Raw genomic sequence first — 19,990 nt, 5'->3', positions numbered from 1 at the left:
TGCATTGATTACTAACATGTTCCTTGTTTTGGCTCGGAGTACACTATGAGTGTTTATGCCTTAGCATCTTGCATGTATGTGAGTGTTAACATGGCAGCATGCTTACCATGAGACTATGTGCTTATATGATATAACTACCTAAATGCCTGTGGGTGAAGGTTGGGTTGCTTGAGTTGGAATAATTCGTCGAAACCCGTGTTTTAGCCTACTTGCGAGTAACAAACTTCAATCCATTTTCAAAACAAATGGATATGCGATGCTTTGTTCCAACTTAAGCAATCCAGTCTATACTTGTATGTTGTGCGCACCACATAGTAATTCTAGGCTAATAACCGGAATAAGAGCACATAATGTTTTCAAAACTCGGTATCATGGTTAGTAGAGGCCGATCTTTGATCGGGCGAGCGGGGGTGCTCACGAAGTGACCTTCCCCAATCGTACCCAAGTTCTCAAGCCGAGGCAACTTTGGTGATGACGGACACGTGGCCTTAGGCACAAGTTAGGGTTTCCTAAATTTTTCCAAAATAAAATATTTAGGTGACGACTCTGTATCTGGCAAAGCAATCCATGTTTGGCACTTCTTTCTAAAAATCAGTTTTTCAAAACGATTTGCTGGATTTAGACTCTTTGATGATTCATCGGTCTTGCATTGCACTCTACGAGATTAGATACAGGATCGTGACATTGAGTCCTAAACTGTAGTGAGCCGAATGAACAATAAGGGATTTTTCCCAGGACGTTCGGGGACGTCTACACCCTATTATACTTTGAGAGTTCAAAGTAGATAGGTTGTAATAGTTAATGAGGGAGTCCCATGTCAAATGTGGAGAGATAATTTTGTAGGTATATTAATAAGAGACCCATTTGGACTATTGTCTTGGTACAAGATAAAGAGAGAGGATCCCATGTACTCCAAGTGCAAAGCACTAGGGTGCACACGTGCGCGCGCCCATGGCTTGGACAGTGGTGTAATGTGGCGCTTTAGAGGCGCACTTGGCACTTAGACACGTGGCGCGTGTGATGCGATCGATCTACTAATGACAGTATGTGTCGAAATGCACTGGATAATAATTATCATTTTCAATTTTTCAATTTTATTTTGAATCGAACAGGTATGTTCATTCAGATTGAACAGACATGTTTTTTCAGGTTGCATCTCCTCTATTTCTATAAAATGCCCAAGATCTATGGCGTTTTGGTATCTCTTCTTCTTTTTCTCTTTTTCTCTTTTTCTTTGCTTCAATTAGTTACAGTTTATTGTATAAGTTCTACAAAAAACCTCTAGAATTACTATCTGTAGGTTTTGGCTTTGTTGTATCCTGGAGGCGATTTGCTAGTAACCTTTTAGCAAACTCTAATGCGTGGGTGCAAATTTCTCCTTAAAGAAAATGATTTATTGTGCCTTAAAGCCGTTGTTTTCCATTCTTTATTTTTTCTTAACAATTTTAAGGAAAATTTTTGGCCATAGAAGAAACTTCAGATGTTGCGGCTTTTAAAATCATGAATCAAGATTTTGTTTGTTTGGATAGGTTCGATGACACGAACTACCCTCACTGGCAAGACAAAATGCTATTTTTCCTCACGCAATAGAAGATTGCCTATCTGTTGAGTTCGAATTTACAGCCGTTACTACCGCCCAATAACAAAGATACAGATGAGATCAATGCACAACTCAAGAAACGCGAAGAAGATGAAGTGGTCTGTAGAGGGCATATCTTGAACACACTTTCAGACCATCTCTATGATCTATTCACGCCAATCAAGTCACCGAGAGAGATATGGCAGGCCCTTGAATTCAAATACAAGACTGAGAAAATTGCCACAGATAAGTTTTTATTTTTAAATTTTTTGAATTTAAGATGATTGATACTAGTGTTGTTATGGATCAAATGCATGATTTGCAAGTGATAGTGAGTAAGCTTCGTGATCTTAATGTTCAAGTTCTTGAATCTATCCAAGTTGGGGCTATTATAGCAAAACTCCCTCCTAGTTGGAATGATTAGAGGAAGAAATCACTACATCTAACAGAAGAACTTGCTCTTGAGAAATTAGGAAAACACTTACAATTGAAGAAGAAAATTGGATTCATGATGGTGTTTATCCAAAGTCATCTGTAAATCATGTTGATGGGGTTGGAGCAAACAAGAATAAGAGAAAGGGTTTGAGCGTTAACAAGACGAATTTCAAGAAGGTAAAAAGAGTCTGTTTTCATTGTGGAAAGCCAGAACATTATATCCATTAGTGTAGAATCCTAAAGAAATAGAAAGATAAAGAAAAAGGCATAGGTTCTCATGCTGCAAATGTACTGGAAGAAGATGTAAAAGATCTTGTAGCCATGGTTTTGGCCATGGAAATTGGAATGCTTACCGAAGTGAATATGACTGCTGTACAAAAATCTTCGGACTGGTGGTTTGATTCTAGTGCAACTGTGCATGTCTGCAATGACAAAAATCAGTTTTTGAACTACGACCTTTCTAGTGTCAAAGAAATACTCATGGGAGATAGCAACACCGCTAAGGTTTTGGGCAAAGGCAACATTGAGATTTATTTCACCTCTGGCAAGAAACTTACTTTGATGAATGTTCTGCATGTTCCAGACCTTAAGAAAAATTTGATTTCTGCAAATCTGTTGCGTAAGAATGGCATTAAGGCCGTTCTTGAGACTGATAAATTGATTCTATCTAAGGGCGATGCATTTGTTGGAAAAGGCTATTCTTGTAATAGGATGTTCAAACTCAGTATCAATAATAAGACTATTTCTTCTGCTTATATTGTTGAGTCTAATTGTTTGTGATATAACCGTTTAGCACATTTGAATTATGGTTCATTGAATTATATGTCTAAGCAAGGTTTGATTTCTTTTAAAACTAGTGACAACTCGAAATGTGAAATTTGCATTCAAGCTAAGATGACTAAAAAACCTTTTCCTAAGGCAGAAAAAAATTCTCAACTTCTAGAACTTATACATTCTGACATTTGTGAATTAAATGGTCATTTAAGTAGAGAAGGCAAGCGGTAACTTTCATAGATGATTTTTCGAGATATATTCATGTTTATTTGATCCAAACAAAAGATGAGGCTTTCAATATGTTTTTAAGATCCAAATCTAAAGTTGAGAATCAGAAAGAAAAAAAGATTAAAGTGCTTCATAGTGATAGAGGAGGATAATATTTTCTTAATGAATTCTCAAAATTTTGTGAAGAACATGGAATTGTTCATCAACGATCTGCACCCTACACAAACAAAATGGTTTGGTTGAAAGAAAAAAAAAATAGAACTCTTGTTGATATGTCAATGCTATGCTTATAAATGCAAAGCTACCTTTTGATCATTGGGGTAAAGCGTTACTCACAGCTTGTTATATTCATAACAGAATACCATCTAGGAAATTGGTTTCTTCTCCATATGAATTATGGAAGAGTAGAAAACCAAATTTGGAACACCTCAAAGTGTGGGGGTGTTTAGCATTCTATCGAGTTCCTGATCCAAAAAGAACGAAATTGGGACCAAGGGCCTTAAGGAGTATATTTGTAGGATATACATAAAGGTCAAAAGCATATCGTTTATTGGACTTAGAGTCTAAAGTTATAGTTGAATCTAAAGATGTTGAATTTATTGAAGATAAATTCATTCAAGATTCCATAATACTATCAAATGATTTCAAACATAATTTTATTGACAAGTGTATTTATTTAAAATTCACTAAGTAATATGGGGTGCTTATATGTCTTTATGTTGATGATGTGCTAATATTTGGCACCAATATGAAAGGTATAGCAGAAACTAAGAAATGTCTTACTTCAAAGTTTAAGAAGAAACATCGTAATTAAGTAGATACTATCTTGGGAATCAAAGTTAAGAGACATAGTGGGGGGTTTTGCTCTAAGTCAATCACATTACATTGGAAAAGTGCTTGAAAAGTTTAAGCATCTTAAGATTAAAGAAGCAAATACTCCTTTTGATTCCAGTATGAAATTAACAATAAATTCAGAAAGAGCAGTTGCTCAACTTGACTATGCAAGTGCTATTGGAAGTCTTATGTATGCCATGCATTGTACTAAACCAGATATAGCATTTGCAGTAAGCAAACTTTCAAGGTATACTTCTAATCCAAGTATAGATCATTGGAAAGCAATTGAATGAGTACTTGGATATCTAAAGTGGACTTCTAGACTTGGACTGTTTCATTCGAAATTGCTAGCTGTTCTAGAAGGTTATATTGATGCTAGTTGGATCACAAGTGCAGGTGATAACAAGTCCACTAGTGGATGGATTTTTACTTTAGGTGGAAGTGTTGTTTCATGGGCTTCAAAGAAGCAAACTTGTATTTCACATTCTACTATAGAGCCAGAATTCATAGCATTGGCAGCAGATGACAAAGAAGTAGAATGGCTATGAAATATGTTGTTAAATATAGAATTGTGGCCACAACCAATATCAGCCATTTCTTTGCATTGCGACAGTCAAGCTACGTTGGCTAGAGCTTATAGCAATATTTATAATGGTAAGTCTAGACATATTAGTATGAGATGTGAATATGTCAAACAACTAATTAAAGATGGAATTATTACCATTACATATGTAAGGACAAGCAACAATTTAGCAGATCCATTTACCAAAGGCTTGACAAGAGAAATGGTAATGGCAACCACTTTAGCTATGGGGCTTAAACCTTTTGAAGAATGTCACTAGTAATAGAAACCCAACCTTACTTTAACAAAACTACTAATAAGGTTTAATGGATAATAACAAGTTACTAATGATTTAATAAACACTAAAATTTTATGTCGCGCAGAATGTTCAATGCAGAGTGTTACAAGTGAAGAGGAGGTTGAGTTAAATACTCTTAATGAAGTTTTAATGGTGTCTGGATAACAAGGACACATACGTTAACTTCACCTATATGAGCATAGAGAGTGGTGTCGCTCCTAACAAGATTTTGGGTTTAATTCTTGTAAATGTTCATGAAACCAGGACGTAGCACATGGCCATAAAATGTGCTTCAAGATATCAGAACCTTTCATTTAAACTAGACAAAGTCATATATGTGGTGGTTCTGACACAAAGAAGTTATGGTTTAAGCAACAACCACCATTATCTTCGTCAAAACTTTGGAAAGCTTACATTAATTGAAGGTTTAGTTCGAAAGACACCTTCTTGTATTCATGAACTTGTCAAAACTGACTATTGCTTAATTTTTAGTATTACAACCTAGTGGGGGATTATTATACTTTGAGAGTTCAAAGTAAATAGGTTGTAATAGTTAATAAGGGAAGTCCCACATCGAATGTGGAGAGATAATTTTGTAGGTATATTAATAAGATACTCATTTGGACTATTGTCTTAGTACAAGATAAAGAGAGAGGATCCCATGTGCTCCAAGTGCTAGAGCATTGGAGTGCACAAGCGCGTGTGTGCATGGCGTAGGTAGTGACACAATGTGGCGCTTTAGAGGCGCACTTGGCACTTGGACACGTGGCACGTGCGATGCGATTGATCTACTAATGACAACATGTGCCAAGATACACTAAATAATAATTATCATTTTCAGTTTTTCAATTTTATTTTGAATCGAACAGGTATGTTCATTTAGATTGAACATACATGTTTTTTCAAGTTGTATCTCCTCTATTTCTATAAAATGCCTAAGATCCATTGCATTTTGGTATCTCTTCTTTTTCTTCCCTTTTTCTTTGCTTCAGTCAGTTACAGTTTATTGTATTAGTTCTATAGAAAACCTCCAGAATTGCTATTTGTAGATTTTGGCTTTGTTGTATCCTGGAGCCAATTTGGTAGGAACCTTTTAGCAAACTCTAACGAGTGGGTGCAAATTTCGCCTTAAAGAAAACGATTCATCGTGCCTTAAAGCCGTTATTTTCCATTCTTTATTTTTTCTTAACACAACACTATCTCTCATTTCTCTCTCTCTCTTCCTCTCGCCGCTACAAACGCCGCAGTAGATCGCGCACCGTGTGCGACGTAATCGAGTCACCACCTCACCAGACTCCCTAGTCCTCTATAGGCTGGATCGACTCAGTCGATTCTGAGCTCGCTTCTAGGGTTTTCAACCTCTTCTCTCCAAATGGTGTATTGATGTCATCGATTTCAGCTATCAATCGTCTTTCCTTGATGAAGTACGTGTTTACGATCAAGTGATTGCCTGAGTGGGTTAGGTTTTTGCTTTAGAATGAGTGAGACTCCCATCGTCACCACGCTGGAGCTACAGATCTAGATCTCTTCATCAGCATCATCGATATATATATAGATATACATGTTTGTTTGATGTCTCTCTTTCTCTCTCTCTCTAGATCTAAGTCTTGTAGTAGTAGTTGTTGTTGTTGTTATTATTGATATTGATGATGATGAAACTTTGCAATAGAGTAGTTCGTTCCTTTTTTCTTTTTCTTCTTCTTCTTATGGATATAGTGAAAAATATCAGATAAAAAAAAAAAGATCTGATTTTAATTTGATTTAATTTTCTTCTACTTTCTTCTTATGGAGAGAGTGCGAAAGATTAGATCTTTTTCAATAGATCAGATCTGTTGCAACAGACAACAAATGCTATTTTAACAGATAAAAAAATTAGAACATAAAAAACATTTGAATAGATAGTAAAAATTCAGGAGTTCAGGTGGTAAATTTCAATAGATAACCAAATTTTAAAAAGATAAGTGGAAAAAATTTGAATAGATTAAAAAAAATTAAACAAATAAATATAAATTTGAACAAACAACCAACAAAAAGTCAATGGATAAAAAAAATGTTAATAGATAAATTAAGGGTTAAAGTTGAAAATAAATGTCTTCAAAGACTTCTCATCAAACTATTTTAGAAAGGGTAAACCTTTCACCAACAAAAAATAAAAAAGAAAATCACTGGACCTAATGCCTTAGACAATTGCTAGAGTAAATTATTCACCAATTTTTTTTAATAAATTTGCAAAAATTATATTAAAATTTTAAATTTTTTAATTTTTTTTTTCCACTTTTTATTGACCGCTTTTAAGGCTGGCATGTTATATGAAATTTTATTTTTTATATAATGTATTTTATTACATTGATAATAAAAATGAGTGACGAGATTCATTCAATTAATATGTATATAAAAATTATTATCATAATATGTTATTTAAAAAATTATTTATAATTGGTGATAATACAAATGATAATCTCATCATTCATTAATATAGAACTCATATGAGACTTAGGACCATAACACTTAGTTTGTTTCAACAGAAAAATTTTTAACCCTAAAATATTTTTTACAATTTCTTTTTGTTTTTTATATATTATTGAAACTAATATAGTAATAGTTGTTTGATTCGGTAGAAAGCACTTCAAATAATTTGAAGGTGAAACTTTAATTTCACTTTCCCTTCCTTAGAGCTAGCAATCACAACACCATTATCTCTTCTCTTCTAATCCTCTTCCCAATTAACCATCTTTGGACTCAACTTGCCCACTCACAAGTGTTGAGATTAATTTTTTACCCAGACAAGTTAATTTAACTTGTGGCACTAGTTATGACATGTTTTTTATTAGGAATATGCAGGTATTGAATTATACTAAAAAAATTTCCTTACCACAAACATAAAATTATTGGAAATTACATTTTACCACTCTTGTTAGGCCCAAAAACACATATGGTCGATGTGGAGGTGGGAAGATTATTGAAAGGGAAAATTAAGGATTTATTTTCTTTTCTCATTTCTTTTTTGAAAAAAAAAAAAGAACAAAAAAAAAAAAGAAAGATGAAGAAGAAGGATATTTTGGACATTTGGACATGACACCATCCCAAAGTTTTGAATTTTTTTTCTTAATTTAATATTTAATTAAGAATATTTTTAAATTATATAGACTTTCATCACCTATGGATTTTAAAATATATATATATATATATATATTAATGGTAAAATAAGCCTTAATTATTCACTCTTAAAGTTAGAATCCTACGTTTGTCTCTAATGGGGCACTGATTTGGAAGTCTTATTTGAAAATTTCAAAACTCATCTAATCCCAAAACAAAATACTTGTACCAATTAGTCCTACATATTTTTAATTGTTACCCAAAAATCTTATTATTATTATTATTTTAATTTAAAGACGTTGTCACATCCTACTAGCGTTGGACCATTGCTGGACTTCCGTCTAATAATCACCGAAATGTTCAACAATGCTGGAAAGTCACCCAAAAGTTTTCGAAAGTCGTCGAAATGTCCAAAACGTCGTTGGACATTTAAAACATCGTCGGAGACTCACCAAAATGTCTAGAACACCACCAGAAAAAAAAAAGAAATTAAGAAATTAAAACGAAAACATAGCAAAATTTAAGCACATTCTCTCCAACATCACAAAATACGAAAAATAACTCTTTATCATACATAGCACATAATTTTCAGTTCACAAAATTATGAAAATTTAGAGTTGGAATTTATTGCTTATCAAATTGCATAAATTTGCAGTTTCAAAACTGCAAAAATTAATAGTTTGCTCGTTTGCAATTTATCAAAACACAAATTCACATGCAAATCTCAGATTAGTAGTTTCTAAGGGTTTATAATTTTTCAATTTATCAATATTTGCTATTTTGTTTTTATTTTTTTATTGTTTTAATAACGAGAAAAAAAAGGCTAGAGTCATAGAAGAAAGTAGAAAGGTATCTTCAAAATTATAAAATTTTACAATTTTACCACCTGTAACTAAAATTCAAAAAAAAATTAAAAATTTTGAAAATTTTCTTCATTAAAACAAGGAAAGAGAAGTGTGTAGCAGAGCAAAAAAAAAAATTCGGAAAGGTCAAAGGAAAGAGACAGACATAGAGAGAAGCAACCATTTTTTGGGTTAGATCTGGCCAAATTTGATGTAGATCTACTTAGATCTACTCAAAATCTAAATATTTTGGTGAGTCTTGTCTTGTGTTGGCCAAGTCTTAGTAGATCTATGTCGGGAACATCGTTGGAAATTCATCTCATTCACCGTCGGTGAGGACGAAGCAAAAAGTCGATGGTCGGTAGTTGCCGGTGAACCCCAAGTGATGGTGGTCATTGGTTACCGGTTGCCAGTGAGCGTATATCAGAAAGAGAATGATAAAAAAGGAAGACTCCTTAAGACTTTTGGATCTATGTAAAAAGTTGTGGGACTAAGTAGAACACACGTTCTCCTCACAGTAGTTACAAGTAATTGCCCATCTTTGATTGCAAGGGGGTTTACGGTCACATATTTGATCTTAAGGAGTTTCATATTTTTGGGCCTGATAAGAGAGAAGGGATACAATGATAATTTCTCTTAAAATTGTTCTCACAAGGCCTAATTGATCGTGCACATTATAGCATAGGATTGAGATTATTAATCCACATTTCAGTGTATAGTTGTGACTCTTGTTACTCGAATTAGATCCAAATAGACTTTCTCTTTGACAAAATTAACCTATATTTTTTAATCTTACAACTAAAAATGCAAAACAAATGTAGAAAATATGAAATTATTTATTCTACTAATCCAATTAGATAACCAATTCTACAATAATTTTATAGATTGCTAATTCTCTCACTCTTAATCCTATTAACCAAAGAAGCTAGAATTAAAAGTGAACATTGGGTTGGTATTTCTTAAGAGCATCTCCAATGTTGTATCTTTTTCTCTCTTTTTTTTTCAACAAATTTGAGTAAAAAATTGAGTAAAAACTCCATCTGATATCACGCGCTCCAACGGACTGTCATCAAATCACTGGTTGAACGGGAGGACGTCCAATCGGTTAACCAGCCAATGTAATTTTCACTCAAATCTGAAATATGTTATAGGCAATTTTTCACAGAAGTGGTCATCTGAGGAACATCCGGCCTATTGTCCGGTGGTGTTATACTACCTGCAACTCCAACAGCTCTGAATAATTAATTGGTAAAAACCACAGCCATCTTTAATTTAAGGAAAACTGTAGCATATCTTGGATTTGATATTGGTTTGATGAAACAATTGGAGCAATAAAAAGTTACTTTTTTCATCAAATTTAAATTTAATGAAGGAAAAAGTGTCGTATTGAAGATGGTCTAAGAGATGTATTTTAAGTGAACAAGTGCAAGTTGAAGGAGAAATTATTAACTAGTTCACTGCATCACATCATCATGATTCATGTTAATGTAGTGTGCCAAACAAAAATTTAAAGAAAGTGATAGCTATTGGCAAAATTTTTAAAATCTCTCCATATATTATGACTTTTTTCTTCATTAGGTTGATGTGGTATGTATGCCAAACAAAAATTGAAAGAAAGTGACAGTTATTGACAAATTTCTCCATCAGTCCCGTTACAGAGCCCGATTTATTCATGCCCGAATTTGGCTCGAAACCCAAAGCGACGTCATTTTGGGTTTCAATTTTTTTTTTTCTTTCTCGCTGGAAGAAGAGAAGAAGAAGAAGAAGAGGAAGCAAAACCAGAAGAAGAAGAAGAATTTGAATTTTTTTTTTTTTGTCTTTTCTTCTTCATCCCCCTGCCTTCTTCCTTCCCTTCTCTCCTGCCTTCTTCTTTCCCTTCCCTTCTTCCTTCCGTTTTGAACTTTCAATTGAGAGAGTTATTGAATCAAAATCAAAAACAAAAAATCAAAAAAAAAATCAACAAACCCAGTAAAACCAGAGAGAGAGAGATCAAACCAAAATCCAAAGTCAAATATTAAACCAAAATTAAACTCAAATCCAAATCATCAACACATCCAGATCCACTAGAAAAAAAAATACAGAAAACAGAGAAAGTGGCGATCGGCGACGATCACCACCATCAGTTCCACGGCTTCCCTCCACTGATCGAAGGTTCCTCTATCTCTCTGTCTCTCTCTCTCTTTCTCTCTCTCTCTCTTTTCTCTCCTCTCCTTTCTCTCTCTCGCCTCGCCTCGCCTCGCCCCTGTAACAGAAGAAGGAAGAAAAAGAAAAAACAAGCAAGAAAAGGAAGAAAAAAAAAATTTAAACCCAAAATAACGTCGTTTCAAGCCAAATTCAAACCCCTGATTTCAGGCCCTCAAATAATTTTCTTTCTCCATATCTTATGACTTTTTTCTTCCATGTATCATATGTCGGGCACATTTTTTTTTTTTTTTTTGGGAGGGGACTATAATAACTTCTGAAGTTGTTGACCTTGGGCCTAGTTGTCATGGACCCACCAATACAGTCCATATAGACTGGCTAAGGCAGTACTACATAGGAGAAGTTACGAATCAATACCGACCTGACTTATTTATTATTACAAAAAAAAAAAAAAAAAATTAAATATAATTTAAATATTTACACTTTTCATATCATATTTTAAAATCAAATAACACGTAAATAATTAAAAATAAAATCAAAACTCACAAACAAAAATCAAAATATCTCAATCATTCATTTTAATTTTTTTTTTTTCAATATCATCACTAATACCAAATGATCATTTCACTAATACAAAATGTATATCTAAAAAGTTTCAAAAGTTTTTCATTATCAAAAGCCAAATACATAAATAAAATAAAAAAATAAGGAATTACATTGATCTCCTTTAAAATTTAGAAAAAAATATAACAAGTCCCATAATTTTGATATAATTACACCAATCTCTCTTTTAATAAAGTTAAATAGTCCAAAACTAATGTAGATGGTATAAAAACGCAAAGATACACAAGGTAAAATATATATTTCAATATTTATTTTTTTATTCATCCAACTATCGAATTTATGAAAAAAATGAGGCCAAATTTTATATGAATTAAGAAGGGAATCCAATGTGATTATGATAAAATTAGGAGTGCAACTCAGACAAGCTCAACTCAAGCAACGCGTGCCCAACCTAAGTTGTTTTAGGACTTGAGCAATAATATTTTGTAATCTAGACAGGCTTGGACAAATTTTGAAGCCTGAATTGTAATTTGGGTTGGGCCTGAATAGAGGTTGTGTGTAAACCGAGCAACCCAAATCCTAGTTGCATTTTATATATTATAAAAATTATATAGTATATGTATAAGCGTGGGCTTTGTGGAGTATAAATGGAATTTTGCTTCAGAGGTTATAAATGGAATTTTGCTTTGTGGAGTAGGCAACCAAGTAGGGCTGCCCCCTTTGCTTTCACTTTGTCTTCTTTTGGACAAAGAGACCACCCCCTCTTCCTCATTGCTGTCATTTCCCTTTCTCTCTCTCTCTCATGTATCCTTTTGTAAATTTGTAATTTTTTTCTTCTTTTTTTTCCCAGAGAGAGTGTTGAGTTGGGTTCCATACTATATCCCTCAGTTTCTCTCTCTAAAACTCTTGATAAAGTTGTCTTCTATGCTTGTTTTGTTGGATTTGTAGGTAGAAACTATAAAAAAAAATCATTTTTATAGAAGTAATGGTTTACTTGCAGAAAGTTTGGACAAATTTTTGTGTAGGCATGATTTAATTTTTTAATGGATTGTTTAGAAATTTCCTTCTTTTATGATTTAATTCTATTTGGATGTTGTGAAGATGAATTAATTATTATTTTTTTATTTAGTACATGATTGTTATTGAATCACTCATGATCTGAATTTTTTTTTTTTTTTTTGTTATTTATCTATTCAATTGGGAAATTTGAGCAATTCAACTAACCCGAGTTCAGATTATGTAGTTTGCTCCAGGCTTGGGTAGCCAAGCTCAGGTTGATGGTCAGGCGTGGGCGGGCTTGAGCACTTTCAAACACAATTCGGGTCAAGCCTAGGCAACCCTCCAACCCTAACTAATATGCCCGAGTTACACCCCTAGATATTATTGGAACAATCTTCTATGTAAAATAAATAATGTGAAACCAAATCAAACAAATAAAATAAATTACTTACAAAATTTATTTTACCGAAATAAATAAGTAATAAAAACGATCAAATTGAGTGTATAACACTCTATCCTTAAAACAAATTCGCCCGCTTCGGTACTTACGAATAAATGGCATTTATCTCCGAAGATACAATGATCTTCACAGATTGTAGTAGCACTCCAAACAATCTGTACGGCAAACCAAACATGTGTTCTATACTCTCAGAATTTTTTCCTAAAAACTAGTATGAAGAACAATGCACACATAGAGCAAAACCGGGAAGAGAAAAAACAAATTTCTGGATGTTGGAAATGCTGGAAATGGTCTGCTTTTATAGGCAGATTGGTGACCATTCAGATCTATCCGAACATGTATGAAATTCAAATGAACTGATCTGTTTTGAAATGAATAGATGCAGAAACTGTTTTGAACAGATAACTGCTGGCAGTTTAAATCTATTAAAAACAGTTTAATATGTTGGGAATTTTGGACTGGAAGAGGTACAAAGTTGGATATAAAATTTGAATTCAAATTTGGCATAAATTTTGAATTAATTTCGTTCAGAAAAAATAAATTTTTTTCACAATAATTTTTAGAAAAATTCAAATAAGTTTTGTTCAAAAAAATAATATTAGAATTGACCCAACCCACAACTCACATCCGACACAGCGGCAGTGCGCGCATGTTGGTGGTGGTTTGAGCCAAAGGTCACTTCGACCATAACTTTTCCCTTCTACAAACTTGGGTGTCCCTTAAAATTTAACCGAAGTGTTGCCACCTAAAATTTTTATACACACAAGTTCTCTTCAAATTTCAATGTGGGACGAACATTTCAAGGAAACCCACTATTGACTCTTTAATTGTTCATTGCATGAACCCGAAAACGACGTCAACTTCCAATTCACTCATAAATAATTTTGACGAACTGTCTTTACCATCCAATTCACTCATAAATAGTTTTGACGAACTGTTTTCACCGTGTGACTTGCCATGCGACAAGAAACACGTCACCTCTTTGAACCCACCCCAAAAGACGTGTGATCCCCACTCAAATTTGAGCTCAAAGTTCGCCTAAAATAAGTCTATAAAAACTATAATTCCAACAGATAAAACTAGTGAGACTTACTGCCTTTTCTTCTCTTCAAATGCCAGGGGAGGTTAGTACAATTTACCCTAAAAAAAATTCCACCCAAAAATGAAAAAATCATATAAAAATAATGAGTTTTATTTTTTCATTTTTTCAACATAGTAGGCTTTGAAAAAATTTCAGTAGATGTATTAAATTATCACATTTGGTTTGCTGGGTCTCGTGAATTCTAACTTTCTAAGCTGAAACATGAGCAGCCAGACCAGGAAATTAAGAGTTGAACACACAAATTTGACTAAATATCTGGAGATTTTTCACTTTATTAGGTATTAGGCTACATAGCTAATATCTATGAGTCACACAAGCCCTGTAAATTTCTTATGAGTAACAATACACTGTAATCGTCTTCCTTCTAGCTTGAGTTACTCTCATCAAGCACTGGCAAACACTCGAGCAATATCTCAGCCGCATGGTCCAGTTCCTGCCCAGAAACAACCAATGGCGGCACAAGCCTAACGACATTTCCTTTCCCTGCAGTCAATATAAGAAGACCTGAATCACGACATGCATCCACGAGCGGTGAGGCAGACACATTGAGCTCTATTCCGATAATAAGGCCCATTCCTCGTACCTCTCTCACATGCAAGTTTCCTCCCAGCTTCTGCATTAAAATTTCCTTGAAATACTTGCCTTTCTTGGAGACACTAGCTAGGAATCCTGGGTTTGAGATTTTATCAAGAACAGCTATGCCAGCGTTGCAAATGAGGGGCCCACCGGCAAAAGTACTTCCATGATCTCCGAAATTTATGGCAGCGGCAACCTTCTCGCTTACTAATGCTGCTCCAATGGGTAGACCTCCGGCAAGAGGTTTAGCAAGAGTCATTATATCTGGGAATACACCGTAGGATTCATGTGCCCACAGATAACCAGTTCGGCCCAATCCACATTGAACCTAAGAAAATAAGACAGATTAAAAGCACATCAATACAAAATACGGATAATATGAATAAGAGAATTTATTAAACGAAAATAATAAAACCAATGCTTTTCAATGACTATCTGTTAATTAAAGATGTCATTTATTTCATTCAGATCTCATGATATTCCCTAGGAATTAGTCAATCAATGGACTAAAATTATCATCATAGCCACAAGAAATAGTAGAATAACATAGCAGATCCAGTATTCTTCCTCTTTTATTCTCTCTCACATTGGGATACTAATGTTACTAAACCAAACCATACTAACCCTTAAGTCCCATCAAATGTGGCCGGCAACATAAATACAAATAATCTGCTATGACTTTGATACATCTGCATAAATATTCAACAGGTTCTGAGATATGAACCAGACATGCCTGCTACCATATTCAACAACAGAAGGGTGAACACAATGCTATATCAAACTGAGGAAGTCCATTATTTCCCATGTCATACAGAGTTTAAACTGAGCAAAACACTCTATGCTATATCAAAACCTCAAGTTTTCTGTGTCCTCAGCTTTGACTGCCCAGCTTGGGCTTTTAATAAATCGCTTCCTCGAAAGAAAAAAAAAGGTGGTTACCAATTAACTACTGAAATACAGTTCAACAAATTTTCCTTCCTATAATCCTGTACAAGGGCAATACAGCAAATCTCATTACTTGTCCTCGAAGAAACCTACCTGCCTTGAGTTTATCAAAAAATTATAATATTAGTGAATTAGGCGATCAAGTCCATTATTTTTGTAATCTGTAAGTCATTGTGTGTTGATCACATGATAAAACAACTTGAACACACAAACTGATATGTATATAACAAACTTATCTCCAAAAGAAAACTCCATACCTCGTCAAAAACCAGGAGAGAGCCAGCATCATCACAAGCTTTACGAAGGGCTTGTAAGAACTCCTTGGTGGCACTGTATATGCCACCCTCACCTTGGATAGGTTCCACAAATACTGCAGCAATCTTGCCACACCGAATCAGTTCTTCTGCGGCTTGAATATTGCCATACTCTAAGAAAGTGACTCCAGGCATGACAGGTTCAAAAGGAGTTCTGTAATGCTCTTTGCTAGTCAAAGCAAGAGCACCCATGGTTCTCCCATGGAAGCTATTGCTAAATGAGATGAACTCTGTTGGTGGATATTTCATGTCAGGATGCGAAAACTTTTGGAACTTTCTTGCAAATTTAATAGCAGCTTCATTTGCTTCGGTTCCGCTGTTCGAGAAAAAGACGCGATCGGCAAAAGAACAAGCAATTAGACGTTTTGCGAGCTCCACCTACAGAAATAAACCATTTGCTTCTCTATGATGGATATACCAAAAGTAGGAGCACTAACCAGGAAACCAAGAAAGCTATGTTTATAGAGAAGACAATGTTTATAGGGAGTACGAAATTTCTCTGAATATAAAATCGCTTGAGCTAAATTTGAATAACCTTTCTTGATTAAAATTAAGCATCTCCAATCCTTCCCCTTTTCTTTCATCAAATTTAATTTGATGAAAAAGTGCTCATAAATCATCTCCCCTTTCATCAAATGTTCATCAAATCAAGGGAGTCATTTTAAAAATAAAAATAAAAATCAAATTGAAAACTCATCATATCCTTATCAAATTTGAATTTGATGAAAATTTAAAAAGATGGAGCATTGGAGATGATAGTTTTTTCATCAAATTTGATGAAAAGGGAAATTTGGGATAGGAGGGGAATTTCAAATAGATTTTGATGAAGATTTGATGGAAGGATCGAAGATGCTCTAATTGCTTGAAAGATATAAAGTTTCAACTGAAAAGAAAGAAAACTCAATGGATTGAAGAAATAATTTGTGTTTTCGTTTTCTGTTTTCACTTTCAGGAAACACAGACTTGTTCGGCGAAATGTTTTCTGAAAATAGTTTTTGGGAAATTTTTCCGAAAACAAGCCACTTTTTAGAAAGAAAAAAAAAAACAAAAACAAAACAAAACAAAAAGGTAAGTTTTTGAATAGTTAAAAATTGTTTTTGCACAAAAATGAATATGACATGAAAATGTATTTTTTTCAAAATTTCAAAAATATATATATATATATATATGAAAACAGAATCAAATCACAATCAGTTCTTCCTCTTCAACAACAGAGCATTGTAAACCTTAAACTTCATTCAACATCTCCAATCCAAACATATATCCAACACTCATCAACACAATCAAACGACATTAAAAATTAAAAATAAAAACATTTAAGAGAAAATTTTCACCTGAGGAATGGAATAGAAGACATTGCTGACATGAGTGAGCAAATTGGCTTGCTCTGTAACAGCTCTAACCCAATCAGGATCTCCATGCCCTAGCGCATTCACAGCAATCCCTGACGTCATATCCAAATACTCTTTCCCTTCTGGATCATACACTTTACAACCCTTCCCCATCGATATCACTACCGGAGCTCTCACGTATGTCCCCACCAAAACCCTAGCCTCCGCCTCCATCACCGCCTTGCTCTCCGCCGCCGCCGCTGCCGTAGAATCTGGTGCTCGAAAGTCCACAGTAGCACAAGCGATCACTCTTCCGCCATTTTGGAGCTTGATCGAACGGCGAAGATTAGTCACAGCATGAGAAATCGAAGGCTTGAGGAAGAGATGAATTGAGCTCATGGTTATGAAATTGATACTTGAATTGGATTATGTGAGGATTGGTGGCTTAAATAGATGAAAAATTGGGGAAGAAAGATTGGACTTTTAGGAAGTGAAAATTTGAGAGGTAAAAATGGAAAGTTTGAGAAGATTATTGCAAATGTGAAGAGAATGATGGTATTGAAGAAGTTTGACGTAAGTTGTTACGTATATTCTTGAATGAGAGTGGTCTCCATGAAACTTCTCTCTTTCGTCTTTGGAGCCTTTGGAGCTTGCTTTTTTTTTTGGAACAAAAATGCTAGAGGTCTCAAAAATTCTATCTAAAGTTTTACTAAATATCTTACATGGGTGTGGGACCCATATGGACCCACATTATGTGAATCCTTTTACCAAATATCTCACATGGGTGTGGGACCCATATGGACCCACATTATGTGAGTCTCGCACCCATGTGAGACATTTGATAAAATTTTTAGTAGAATATTTGGGATCTCTAGCATTACTCTTTTTTGAATTTTGTTGTTTTTGGTTTTTTTTTTAGTAAATTTATTGTTATTTATTGTTGGATTAATTACACTAAGACCCTGAACTATTAGTTTATATCAATTTACTCCCTCCATTTATGAACTTATATATTTTAACTCTATTAATTATAAAAATACATCAATTTTACTCCATCATCTCCAACAAAAGTGTATTTGTGTAATGTAACAATATGTCCTGGGAGACTGCTCAAGCAGTCAATCGATCGCTTGAGCGGAGATGCGGAGCTCTCAGTATCTTGCCTGTTTGTAGGCGAAACTGCTCGAGCGGTAGCGTGGTCGCTCGAATGTACAAATGAGATTTCTAGTATTTTCACTGTATCTCTGTAAAACTTCTAGGGCCATGTGTTTACCACTCGAGTGATGGAAAGTTCACTTGAGTGATAGAAAGTTCGCTCGAGCAATCTCTTTGTATTTTTACACTTTGGTCAAGCGATTGAACGTTTGCTCGAGCAGTATGTTCGAGCCAGTATGCTTAAAAGTCGATCCAAACATCTTTTCTCTTACTTTTTCTATATCTTATCTCCCTCTCTCACCCATTTTTGAAATCCTAGTGTCTAAACACTTGATTTCTACTATATTCACCTTAGATCTTCAAAGGAGGTTGAAGAACAAGTCTAGATCTAAAGTTCTACCGATTGTTTTATCATCTTTTGAAGTTTGGAATTGGGTATTCACCACGTGCCTTCAATCTTGATGTAGGAGTACTTTTAACTTCTTATATCTTGATTTGTGATGTCTATGTGGTGTTTTCATTATAGTTATATAGATATTTAAAAGTATGAGACTTGATGTGTTATCTAGTGGATTTTGGCTAAAAAATGAAGGTCATTCCTTGTAAGTTTCTTGAAGGATTTGTGTTTGGTGTTAATGATTATGTTATATGTGATGAGAATTGACCTTTAAATGCTTTAAAAGGAAAAAATCTCAATTTTCTTAAAACCCTAGTCTTCAAAATTGTTCAACAAGGGGATTTTGGTTTATTTGGCCTTCTAATCATGAAATTAGAGGTATTGACTTGATTATTATGTTGAAACATGAAATGTTGGGAACCTCTTACTAAATCTTGAGACGATGATGGGTATGACTTGAAGAATTACCTTAATTAGAAATGTTTAAATTGTTGGATTGTTGTGAATTAAAATCACCCTAAAGGGAATTGAGATTTTTGAACTCATACACCATATGTATTCATTAATTATTATGACTTGGAATTGTCAATATTTGGAACATATTGGAAGGGGTTAAATAGCGTACAAGTCTAGATTGCGAGTTGGGTCTTGGTTTGAGTTGTGTTATGTATTTTGGTACCTACGTTGGGAGTCAATGTGTCCAATTGCCCTATTTAGTGCATATCATCGAACTAATGTGGGAAAAGTTTTAGGGTGTCCACGAGCATGCCGTTTTTAGAGTTGGTGAATGTTAAAAACATGATTTTGGGTGTCCACGAGCCTGCCGTTTCTGAAGTCGATAAATGTAGAGGAATGAAGTATTGAGTGCCCAACGTCCCGCCATTTCTTGAGTCAGCAAATATAGGGTTGTATTTTCTATATACTTATATTTATGTATTTCGATACTTACAGTTTATGGCTCTCGTATCTGGGCATCATAGCATATTTATACCGATGATTGTGAAAAGGAATAAGTTCTTCATGAACAATGTTTAATCTGATCTCCAAAGTTTTACAAAGGAACGGGTATGGTTTTTCTCATCCATTGCATAGCATGATCAAATATGCATCTCAATTAATTATATAATTTGTTAATAGTATTTCCTACTGGGCATTTATGTTAGGGAAAATATGTGATTCCCCACAAGTAAATCAATCAATGGGAATAAAAACTTAATGCGGAAAAATTAAATAAAAGGCAACACAAGAATTTTACGTGGTTCCCTCAATGTGAGGTACGTTGAAGTGCATCCGATCAGACAATAGTGGTGAATACATTGGGCCATTTGATGAGTATTGTCGCAACCAAGGTATTCGG

The 19,990-nt window shown here is 34.3% G+C and overlaps 1 protein-coding gene and 1 pseudogene across 1 annotated transcript; one reads left to right on the top strand and one right to left on the bottom strand.

Annotated features, from left to right (window-relative positions):
* Positions 1-3,969: 3,969 nt before the first annotated feature.
* Positions 3,970-4,692, top strand: LOC145824025 (secreted RxLR effector protein 161 pseudogene; annotated as a pseudogene).
* Positions 4,693-14,157: 9,465 nt separating this feature from the next.
* On the bottom strand, positions 14,158-17,754 carry LOC114263098 (acetylornithine aminotransferase, mitochondrial). Its single transcript, XM_082866143.1, has 3 exons — positions 17,085-17,754; positions 15,694-16,128; positions 14,158-14,819 (listed from the first exon to the last, which is right to left on the bottom strand). Exons 1-3 carry the CDS (start codon positions 17,478-17,480, stop codon positions 14,280-14,282), a joined length of 1,371 nt encoding a protein of 456 aa, XP_082722269.1. The 5' UTR covers positions 17,481-17,754; the 3' UTR covers positions 14,158-14,279.
* Between the last annotated feature and the right edge of the window lie 2,236 nt (positions 17,755-19,990).

Source organism: Camellia sinensis, chromosome 4 (assembly GCF_055761805.1).
Source record: "Camellia sinensis isolate YWXY chromosome 4, ASM5576180v1, whole genome shotgun sequence".
NCBI lineage: Eukaryota > Viridiplantae > Streptophyta > Magnoliopsida > Ericales > Theaceae > Camellia > Camellia sinensis.
Note: the sequence above shows the minus strand (reverse complement) of the source record. Positions and strands in the feature narration are given on the sequence as shown.